The sequence below is a fragment of the Sminthopsis crassicaudata genome, chromosome 1 (genome assembly GCF_048593235.1).
Source record: "Sminthopsis crassicaudata isolate SCR6 chromosome 1, ASM4859323v1, whole genome shotgun sequence".
NCBI lineage: Eukaryota > Metazoa > Chordata > Mammalia > Dasyuromorphia > Dasyuridae > Sminthopsis > Sminthopsis crassicaudata.
Window position 1 is genome coordinate 660,551,923 of NC_133617.1, and position 11,949 is coordinate 660,563,871.

At 39.3% G+C, this 11,949-nt stretch overlaps 1 protein-coding gene across 1 annotated transcript; it reads left to right on the plus strand.

Annotated features, from left to right (window-relative positions):
* Window positions 1–3,101: 3,101 nt before the first annotated feature.
* Window positions 3,102–7,293, plus strand: MRPL50 (mitochondrial ribosomal protein L50). The gene is made up of 2 exons (XM_074283016.1): window positions 3,102–3,253; window positions 6,617–7,293. The coding sequence occupies exons 1-2, from the start codon at window positions 3,162–3,164 to the stop codon at window positions 7,005–7,007; spliced, it is 483 nt and encodes a 160-aa protein (XP_074139117.1). The 5' UTR covers window positions 3,102–3,161; the 3' UTR covers window positions 7,008–7,293.
* The last annotated feature ends 4,656 nt before the right edge of the window (window positions 7,294–11,949 follow it).

Genomic DNA, 11,949 nt, shown 5'->3' on the forward strand with positions numbered 1-11,949 from the left:
ATGTGTTATGTGCACATATATGGTGTGTGTATATATAGACATATGCACCTATGTATATGTATTTACACACACATGTTTCTCTGTAATTATTAAGAATTGTTGTAGAGGAAAAGCAAGCAAAATCTAAATAGCACTAGAGAGATAATGAAGGCCTGGTGCATCCTTAGACTACTGAAGGCGGTGACAGACTTAGATCAGATGCTGGGGATCTGTTTCCAGGAACTGGACTTCTATGTTGGCTAATCACATCATTGAGAGCAACTTTTTTCCTTGCTGCACAGCCTGAATGATCTGCATTTTAAAAAAATACTCAAATGGCTTTTGCTCCCTTTTCATTTGAGGGTGAAGGACTGCACTAACTGCCAAAGTAAATGGGGAGGGTGTGAGGGATGACTCCTGTTCCCTTGAGATCTTCTTAAAGTCATATGGCCTCAAGAAATGGGCCTTGGTTTTGGGCTTTCTTTGTTTATTCTTTTCCATTCTAGGGGTAAGGGGCAGAGTTTCTGATCTGGCCTGGGAGAGAATCCAAGAGTTCACTTTAGCCAACTCAGCAGCAAACCCTTGGGGAGCAATGTCCGGGGACTCTGGCCCAATTGGGGTTTGGACTTGAACTTCGTGGAACTAATACCATGTAAGAATTGAGCTATACTGTGAGTCAAATCCTCCCCTCCCAGAACCAAGGGTGTATGTGAGAGGGATTATTAATAATCAATAGACAAGCATTATTAAGCTCCTACTATGTGTCAGGTACTGTGTTAAGCCCTGGGTTATATCCTGAAAAAAAAAGTTCTGTAAAAGTTACTCTGATGTTAAATAGTTAAGTAGAATGCTAGTGACTGGGGCCCCTAAAATGGGGGAAAACAGTCTGTTGCTTGAGCCAATGGCAGAAAAAAAAAAGAGATCTCTTTAACCCCTTTCCGGGTACAAAGGAAGCCTAAGGGTAGATAAAAGGCAATGGGCCTGGCCTTTAGATCACAGACACGTTTCATGCAAAATGACCACAATTCTGTCAATAAAAAGATTACTAAAAGGAAGCCCAACTCTGAAGAATCACAAAATTCAAAAGTGGTCCTGAGAAAGGCAAGGGCCTCTGAGAGCAGAACATTATCTACATTTTTAGACCTTGTCACTGTAGTGAGAATTTTGCTTAGTTGCTTTTCTTCATTAAAATCAAGCATTTTGTTAAGAGCCAGGAGGCGAGAGGGTCCAGAAACACCTGAAAAAGCCAATGGCTTCAGTGAAGTCATGAGAGAGGATTATGAGAATGGGAGCTAACAGTGAGCTCTGTTATTTCTTAGCTTTAAAGTTCATAACTGTTGAAATTCATAGTTCAGTTTCGGTTCAGGACTTAAGGCTATCAGTCCCTTTGGGGTTTTCTTGGGGAAAAGAAAACCCCAAAAGGGATCAAGAAGAGTTGGATATGACTGAAAAGACAGAATAACAAATCTCTTTCAGGCCCCAGAGAAAGGTATGTTTATATTATTTTTCAGAGAGAATCAAAGACCTTATCTTGGAGTAAAAACCCTGGCAATATCCTCAAATTTCAATAACTTCTGAAACCACTTTTTCCTTAGTTGTTCAGCTTCTTTTATTCTTGAGCTGGAGTCACAGTTGACTAATGGAATCTTCTAAGGAATATGCTAATCACTTCACAAGTTCCTCTTCCCTATTCAGCTCTCTGTGTCCAAAAGGCACCACCTGTAAGGAAAGAACTTCTAAGAAGGATTAAGAAAGGTGGAGAGAAGCTAACAAAGGACCTGCCTTGTCCCATTGAATTAAGTTCAAAACAAGTTGCTATCATTTTTTAAGATTCTTCAGCTCTGTGTATAAAGAGTGAAAAAAATGGAATAAAATGTGAAACATCAATAAGAAAAACAGAAATCTGGACAGCAGGTGAAGAGGAAATATAATAGGAGTAACTGAAACTGTGACCAAAAAAAGAACCTTGACACAATAGAAATGGGTATTTGTTGATGCATATTTTGAATCCTTCCTGATGTTCTACTGGGCCCATGACAATGTGTTTTTTTTTTTTTCCTGTCTTTTTCTTATTTTGTATTTAGTTTTAAATTTTAAAAAAATCAGCCCTGTAAATCACTCCTGGTCTCTAATATCTGAGTTAAATAACTTGAACTAATATGCAAATATTAGCTTTGCAAATTAAATCATAGATGGCTCTAACTTAGTCTTCCATTTCCTTTTAATTTCAAAGAAATAATTTTCATAGTCATCACAATGCAGTTCTGCTTGAACGTTGCAGAAACTGTATTCCAGCCCATTTTACAAATAAGGAAACTGAGGCAGAGTTAAAGAACTTTCCCATAGTCATATAAAAATGTTTTAAAGAAATGCAAATTTTAAAAACAGTGAGGTTCCATTTCACACCCCAAAATTGGGAAAGTTAACAGAAAAGGAAATGATGAATGCTACAGAATTGTGGGAAACAGCTATCGTACATTAATACACTATTGATGGAGCTGTAAATTGATCCGATTATTCTAGAAAACAATTGGGACTTATGCTCTTAAAGCTATTACTCAGTAAAAATGCTTGCTTTTGTTTGTTTTCTTAAAGGGTAAATTTAAGCCCTGCGGCATTCTCCAGAAATCAGAATTCTCTCGCTTCTCCGAAGGTTCCGCCCCACCCCCTAATCTCCTTCCTTTCCCCGGCTACTTAATTCTAATCCTCCCGCGGTACCGCGGAGAGGCGGGAGCGGGAGCCGGGGGCTGGGCCCAGCTCCTTACTCTCTGGGTGACGTAGCGCCCTACGTTAAACCTCAGCTCATTACTTCCCCTTCCGTTTACTCGTGAAAAAGGTCTCCGAGGGGCTTAAACCTAGCTTCTGTCCCTCCCTCCCGCTGGGAATGCTTTATCCCGAGTCCTCCTCCTGGGAAGAAGAGAGAATGCTCTACGTCCCTTCTGGAAAAGGGAGAAATGTAATAGTTCCCATCCCCCCCGGGATTGTGCGCCCCGGACCCAGGAACGTTGACTGGCCACAGAGCATCACGTGCTTTTGATGTGTTTAGTCCTGGACTACAACTCCCGTCATGCCCTGACATTCCCACTCGTTCTTAAGATTACACTGTCTGTCATACAATTGGGCTCCGCGGCGGTGCGTGCGGGGGCGGGGCTCGCCCTTCCACTTCACGCGTCTTGGCTGTCATGGCGGCGACCATAGGATCCCGTTCGCCTTGCTGGAAACTCGCGGGGACAGTCCTGAGGACCCCATGCCGGGCCCTGTGGGGCCTGAAGAGGTAACAGCCAACAGCCGGGCGGGGTCGAGCCCCCTCCTGGAGGGTTCTGGAAGCTCGGCCCGGGCCGAGAGGGGACGAAATGCGTGCTGTGTGACCTTCCGTCAAAATCGTTTCCTTTCTTCGGGCCTCTGTTCTTCTGTAAAATGAGGGCTCGGGGTGAGGTGATCCCCAAGGGCCTGTTTCTGCAAGTCATTTTGTAGTACTTGTGTTACTTTTCCTACTCACCCTGAGTTTCGTTCCCTTCTCGATGTTCGACTCCGATTTTTAGGGACTTCTAATAAATCCGTAATCTGTCACCTTCTGGAATTGTGAGGAAGCATGACGTGCCAAAGGTGTTCTGGGTAGCAGAGTTTTTTCAGCCCTGGGGAGGTAGCGTTTAAAAATGCAAAGTCTTTGTCCTCGAGAACTTTGATGGTCTAGGTGTTCTCAAACTACAGGCCCGCTGGGTTATGGCAAATAGGCTGAGGGGTGGAGACAGTGTGAGGTTTTGTTTTTACTATAGTCTGGCCCTCCAACAGTCTGAGGGATAGTGAACTGGCCCCCTATTTAAAAAGTCTGAGGAACGCTGGTAGTGGTCTAGGACATCCCCATGTGTCAGTATGACCGGAAGAGGAGAGAACAGACTCAAAGGTTTTCCGATGCTTCCAGCTGACAGCAGCTGCAATCTTAATGGAGGGAGGGCAGCAGAGAGAAGGAAGAAAAGTAATTTAAGGGGTGAGCAGGAGGGATCTATTTCAGGCAGAGGGGATGGCCTGTGTAAACGTGCAAAACAGGAAGGAGCAGAGTGAGTTCTGGGAAAAGCTGGTGGTTCAGTTACTCTGGGATACAAAGTGAAAGATGGAAACTGTCAGGCTGAGGAGTTGAGATTTTATCCTTTAAGTGTTAGGGGACTAGTGAGGATATTAACAAGGGGAGGATGTGGTTAGTAATAGATGAATGAGTGTTCTTCTGAGCTGGTTTTTTTTGTTTTTGTTTTTGTTTTCTTTCCATTTTAGCTGCTGCCACTTAGTTTGAGGCCTCCCTTCATCTTCCTGCCTCCAAACCATCCTTCTGATTGTTACCAAAGCGACCTTTTAAATAAACAATTCTGACTTTCTCTCTCCTGCTTAACTTTGGGTGGCTCCCCCTTTGTCATAAGCTTAGTGCCCCCACCACTGTCAGGAGCTATCCTTCCTTTTATGCTCTTTCAAAATTCTTTCCCTTTGCACACTAACCCTCAGTTAAACGGGACAATTCTTTGTCCCTTCCCTCTTCTAGCTCTCCCTTTCTTAGTGTATCTTCACACAATCACCTGGCCTGGAATGGATCCCTCCACATCTCCGCCTTTGGAAGTTTCTCTTTCTTCAAAGCTCAGCTCAGGTGCCTTCTCTCCATAAATTCTTCCTTTTATCATTGCTGTTTAATTGTCACCACTTCTTCCTTACTACTCCAATTTCATACACTTAATCATATGCAGAATCATAGTTGTATGCATGTGTCTCCTTCCCCTTGTGGGGATTTGGGGTCCCACTGGAAACTGAGTGGATGCTCACTGGTTGGGGAATGGTTAAATAAGTTATGGTATATGAATGTTCTATAAGATGACCAGCAGGATTATTTCAGAAAGGCCTGGAAAGACTTACATAAGCTGATGCTAAGTGAAATGAGCAGAACCAGAGATCATTGCGCACAGCAATAGCAAGATTATGGGATGATCAACTGTGATGGACTTGGCTGTTTTTAACAATGAGATGATTCAGGTCAATTCCAATAGCAGTGATGGAGAGAGAGACATCTCTATCCAGAAAAAGGACTATGGGGACTATGGATTACAGCATAGTATTTTTACATTATTGTTTGCTTGCTTTTTTTCCCCCTTTTTGTTCTGATTTTTCTTGTGCAGCATGACAAATGTGGAAATATGTATAGAAGAATTGCACATGTTTAACATACATTGGATTACTTCCCTAAGGAAGGGAGGGAGAAAAATTTGGAACACAAGGTTTTTCAAGAGTGAATGTCTTTGCATGTATTTTGAAAATAAAAGGCTAATATTAAAAAAAAAAAAAAAAAGAAAAAAGTTGGGGTTCCAGACTGTTGTCACAAAGTATCTCAAAAAAATTTGCAGGCTCAGATCCATCTTCAAATCAGGGGGCAAAGTTTATTATAATTCTAATGCCAATTAAAGGGGGCTAAGTTCTAAAAGAAGTTAGCAAAGAACCAAGGGCAAGAAGATAAATTTATAGGGAAAGGTTGCAGTGGTCCTCAAACTTTTTAAGTAGGGGTCAGTTCACTGTCCCTCAGACTGTTGGAGAGCCGGACTATAGTAAAAACAAAACCTCATGCTCTGTCTCCGCCCCTCAGCCCATTTGCCATAACCTGGGGGGCTGCATAAACGTCCTCAGTGGCCGCATCTGGCCCATGGGTCCATAGTTTGAGGACCCTTGGTCAGAGAGACCAGATGCTTCATATCACTAACATACTAATTTTATGGCTTAGAGGTTGAGTTGGGTGTTCTGATTCTGACTCTGTGTATAGGTGCAATACCCATGGTTCTCTGGGCAGAGCTAAGATGAGGAGGAAGGGAGCTAAGGTGGAGACTTTCCTGAGGTGTGTTTTTAGGCCTGAAACTTCACTAGGTTAAGTGGCAAACACCCAACTTTGTTCTGTATCTCTGTCAACCTTAAGCACCTCATTATTGTTGCTCATTAGTTTCAGAAACTTATCACTGATCCATAGGCTGTTTATCTGAAGCCAGCAATACTTGTGGCCTTAGCATCCTGGTCTTACAGAGTAAACTGGGGCAGGATAGCCTATTGGGAGAAATATATTATTTGTAACTACATCACTCCCAAGGCCAGGTGATTTTAGGAATATTGCTACGGCCTTCCTAAGAGCTGTACCACATTACCCTACTAGAATCCAAACTTCTTGAAAATGATTTTAATTTCCAGTACCAGTCACAATGAATTTATGCAATTAGCTGTTTGACATTTTTTATTTGTTGTTGAATTGAGTTTCTATATTTTCAAAAATCAGTTTTCCTTGTATGTAGTTAGAAGAATACCATGCTTAACTTAGCTATTGAGAGAACATAGTGCCTGAAACATTTTGAAAATTGCAAATCAGGCAGCTGAGAATCTGAGGACTCGTTTTTAGGCATTCGCCTATATATTAAATGAATGACTGGATAAATTACCTCTCTCTACTTGGTGCTTCCTTAGAGTATCATATTCTTATATATGTCATTTTTACCAAATCTAACCTTTAGCTTCTTCCTCAATAAATGGAGTTAGATTTTTTAAAAAATCATTTATGTCTTAGTAATTTCAGTAATGCCATGTTCTAGGTATTAAAATCATTGCTTCTTATTTCTTCTTTTAGAAAGAATCAGGAAGAAGTAAAGGTTCCTGAGGAGACAGTAGAGATTAAAGAAGAGCCTATTCTGGAATGTCCACCACCACGCAGTCGAAAGTACATTCCTCCTGAGGATCTCCAGAGTCGTGTAGAATCTCATGTCAGAGGAGTTTTTAATACACATGTTAATAATGACTGGCAAGAAACCAGCCTGGAAAAGAGTCAACTGAAGTTTATTCTTTTGGCACAGCTGGCCGAAGAATTTGGCCATGCGGTACCCAACTCTAGGCTTCATAAAATGCGCATTGTCAAGGATGTTGTTCATTTCTATAGCATACCCGTGCAGGATGGAACTAAATTTGATGAGATTAGCTCCAGACAGCTGCCTTCTAACTTGAAAATCACCTGGGATTACTGAGGCAAATTGAACTTGAATTTTATTTTTGTCCTAAAGGAGAGAGAGCTTTCTCATCAACTTTTTAAAAACTTGCCATCATGTAGAATTGTTCTGCTAGGATGTTTGTTCCCAGAAAGACTATATTTTTGATTCACCAGTGACCTCGTGTGTTAAGAGAAGGGAAAGACAGGGATTTGTGTTTTGTTTCCTGCTAGAGAAGTTTTTTCTTCTATTTTTGATCCAAATGAGACAATTTATGCTCTAACCAGAGTATATGTTTCTATAATAAATATTTGTTGAATTGAACTAATTTGAATTATGTCTTTCTATTCTCTATGAGAGATGGGAATTACTAGAAATTTGCCTGCTTTGAGACAATAACTTTAGTTATACTTTTTCTCTCTAGATTTTCTTAAAATTAGTATTCCATTTATCTCTGTGGGCGCAAGAAAATATTTATTGGGCAATACAAATTAGTGTTCAATTTAGAGCAAAATCAGCCACTCAACTCTGAAACATAATTCTTTGCCTGGAGTCACGAATATTTGAATTCAAATTGGCATACTCACAAGCTGTGTGACCATGATCAAGTCACTTAATCTCTGTTCACCTCAGTTTTCTCAACTGTAAAAATGGGGTTGATAATAGTACCTATCCCGTAGGCTTATTTTGAGGGTCAAATGAGATAATAATTGTAAAGCATTTAACACAGCGTCTGGCATATAGCAAGTGCTATATAAATATCATTCAAAAAACAAAAAACACACTTCTGACTACAGACACAAACTAGTTGTTTTGAACCTGAGCAAATCATCTAACTTTATCTACTTCAGTATTTTTACATCTGAAAAATGGGGATAAGACTATCTACCCACCAGGGTTGTAAAGCTAAAATGAAATAATTGTAAAGCATTTTGCAAACTTTTAACTTATTAAAGAATACAAATCAACTTTGTCTTTAATCAGTTGGGTTTTTTTTTGGTAGAGAAAATATAAATTATAATACTTGGCAATCCATACAAGTTCCAAACACTTCTTTCACTATTTGATATTTCAGTATTTTACTGAACCTGTTATCAGTGTATTAGCTCCATTGACTCAAATTAAAACACATGTGTACCCTCTCAGTCTTGCCTAAATAACTCTTATCCATACTCTTCCAAAAATCATCTAAAAAACATCTATGCAATGTGCAGAAATTAAGAAATATTTTGCCCAATTATATGCCCATAAATCTGATAATCTGAATTAAATTGATGAATATTTATGAAAATACAAATTACCCTGATTAACAGATCAGGAAATAGAATGCCTCAATAACCTCATCTTAGGGAAAAAAGCATTGAACAAGCCAGTAATTAATTTTTTAAGAAAAAAATTTCCAGGGCCAGATGGGTTCACAAGTGAATTCTATCAAACATTTAAAGGACAATTGATTCCAATACTATATAAACTATTTGGAAAAATGGGTGAAGAAAGAATCCTACTCCTCTTATGACACAACTATGGTGTTGATATCTAAACCAGAAAAAACTAAAACAGAAAAAGAAAATTATAGACCAACCTCTCTATTTCTTATCCAATTGTTTTGTAATATACTTTGAGATCTGGTATTGCTAGACCCTGTTCTTTCACATTTTTTTTTTTTAATTATTATTAATTCCCTTTAGAATCTTGACCTTTTGTTTCTCCAAATGAATTTATTATTTTTTCTAGTTCTAGCTAATGACATAATCCTTTTTTTTTTCCCCCCTGAGACAATTGGGATTAAGTGGCTTGCCCAAAGTCACACAGCCAGGACGGGTTAAGTGTCTGAGACCAGATTTGAACTTTTGACTTTAGGGCTGATGTTCTATCCACTTCACTACTTAGCTGTCCCCAATGACATACTCTTTACCATATTAGGAACTTAATGCTGATGTAATGAAAAGGAAGGGGGAAAGGGGAGATGTGTATTTGCCTAAAATAAAATAAGCTAACATCTGCCACTTTTGGCTATAGCACAACTTGCTATTGCAAGGGTTCAAGTTATAAGTAGGGCATAGATCTGGGCCACAATATTGGCTATAGCACAACTCCTATGGCTGTATTGGTTAATATGTAATTAGCTATTAAGCATGCTCATTCTTCATTTGCCTTTGCCAGGTCATTGACCCTGGCTATTTTGAGCCAGATCAAAATATGTGGTAAGACCGATTGAAAAGGATAGGGAGACTTATTTCTGATTGGTTGGATCCATATGTTAAACAATATTGTTCATTATTATCAGAATTCTTTGTGTTTTAGATCTCTGTGAAAAACAAACTATTTTGTTACCCCATCCTGAAACCCTGTCTACCACAAGTCTTCTAAGTTCTCAGCTGCTGTTTTCTGATATGTAAAATGGGTATAATACACATTTCTTTACAGGGTTGTTGTATGAACTAAATGAAATCATTTATGTAAGAATTTTGAAGACTTTAAAGCACTATATAAATCCTAACTAGCTATTATCATCATTTCATTTTCAGCTGTAGGAGTAACTAAGATTATCAAGAACAGTGTCTTGCTAAGAGTGAAGAGGACCAAGACACCTTGGGAAATACCTATATAAAGAGATATTTAAAGAGAATGAAGAGCTAGGGGAGGTGATTGAGACTGAATTAGAGTTTTAGAGAGTGAAGTGTTTCAGAAGCTGATAGTGTAGGAAGAGGTGATTAATGGTGTCTCTGGTGACCTTATAGAGGAAATGTAAAATGATAGAAACCAGCCTGATTAGAAGACAAAGATAGGAGAAATAGGATGTAGAGTATTAATGAATCATTAAAGAAGAAAAGGGAAAGGAGGAAAGAAGGGTCAAACCTGAACAATTGAAGTCTAGATAAAAAGGAAAACTTATTGCATTGTTTAAACCTGGACCTATGTGTCTGGGAAACTGGGTCATCTGAAGAAAGGCTCTATTCCTGAGAGAACAACAGTGCCCTCCAGGGAACTCAAAGTTTGTCCAGTATGAAGTCAGAAGCAACGGACATATAGATGAGACAGCTGTTCCAAGATTCCATTTGAGAACTGAGTATACTGTCTTAGTATTTCTATTTCCTTTTTAATATACCTAACTCAAGTATGTATTGACATTTTCTCCCTCTACATTCTCTTCCTCTGATTAGCAATGATGCCTAGGACATAACTCCCCAATAGGACCCCTCAAGGAGTATCCTGAGGCATCTTGATTTTTACTTGCCTTTCCTTTATTGACCATATGGGAAGTGGTTCTTTTAAACTTCTTCCCCTTGTCCAAAAGGGGGAAATGTCAATATACTTAGGGGCACCCTGTTTCCCAGAGCTAAAGCCTAACAAGCAGTCTATGTCCTGAACTTGGCAGAACAACAATCCTTTGTGCTCTGGGTAATCTCACTCTCTGACAAAGTATATTGCTTTGATCAACATCAGGTGTTTGCTGAGGAAGCTCCCCTATTTCTCAGAGACTGAAAGCCAGAAGTTGGTGATCCATCATACTTCTTGACATGCTCACATTTCCTATTTTTTGTAACAGCTAAATGAACTGAACCAGGTACTGCATTCCTGTTCTCAACTCACTAACCCCGGTTCTGTTTGTGTCTGTGAAACAATCAACAGTCTCCCACAGGACTCAGGAACACTTGCATTGTCCACACATGTGACAAGCAGCTAAGAATGTTTCTATTATGGTCCAGACCATTTATGTGTATAAAACACTGCCTTTACCCCAGCATGTTAAACCCTCCTCAGGATGGGGGGGGGGGGCTTCCCCTTGCAAACATTTTCTCACTTTAAAATTAATTAAACTTCTGCTTAATCCCTGACTCTCCTGTCTCTGACAGTTTAAAGGCTGGTTCCAATCTAGTGGATAACTATAAGTTATAGAGAAAGTGCCATTCTGGGCATTTTCATTGGCTATTCTCCATGTCTGGAATGCTTTCACTCCTTATCTCTGCCCCCTGGTTTCCTTCAGTTTTTTAGTCATGTTATATTCTTTGTGACCCCATTTGGAGTTGTCTCAACAAAGATCCTGGAATGTTTTTACCATTTCCTTCCCCAGCTCATTTAACAGATGAGAAAGCCAAGGCAAAGAGAGTTAAGTAACTTGTCCACGGTCACAGAGATAGTATCTGTGGTCAGATTTGAATTCAGAAAGATGAGTCTTCCTGATTTCTGGCCAGGCACTTTATATTATGCCATCTAGTTATGATTTTCTTCAAATCTCAGCTGAAATACCATCATTTATGAGAAGTCTTTCTTGATCCCTCTGAATCAGCTTCTCTCTGCTGATTATCTTAAATTTATTTCATAAATATATAATATATATGTGTGTGTATGTATTTGTACATAATTGTTTTCATGTTATCTCCCCCATTAAATTGGGAGCTTCTTGAGAATAAGGACTCTTTATTTGATCCTTCCTTTCATCTCCAGTACTTAGTACAATGCCTGGATCATAATGGATACTTACTTAACAAAGACATATTGTCTGTTTCTCTGCATTAGTGAAAAGAGCTTCCTTGCCTGTGAAATCTTATACCATGGAAACTCTACTCCAAAAGAGGAAAATGCTGCACGAGATGGTATGAGATATAGGCAGAAAGTAATATTAGGGAATAAAAAGTGTACGAACTTTCTTCTTGCCACTCTGAATAGTAGAGAATGGGAAGAGTAGCTACCAGTGCAGAGAAGTATAAAGGATAAGATACTTTCAGGAGAAAGTCAGATTTCTATTAATGAAGAATCTTCCAAATTTTGATATGCAACCTATTGGATGAATATAGAGGCAAGTGAAAGATGAAATGATTGAAGAAAACAAAGATTTGCTCTTCCAAGCACAACTATTTTTAAATAGAATTATAGCTTTTTATTTTCCAAAATACATGCAAAGATAGTTTTCAACATGCACCCTTGCAAAACCTTGTGTTCCAAATTCTTTTCCCTCCCTCTCCTCTTCCCTCCCCTA

Bases quoted from the DNA above. Each gene is read 5' to 3' on its own strand.
- MRPL50 (XM_074283016.1), top strand. From the start codon at position 3,162: ATGGCGGCGACCATAGGATCCCGTTCGCCTTGCTGGAAACTCGCGGGG. The intron at 3,254-6,616 runs GTAACAGCCAAC...TTCTTCTTTTAG, and splicing joins GCCCTGTGGGGCCTGAAGAG to AAAGAATCAGGAAGAAGTAA.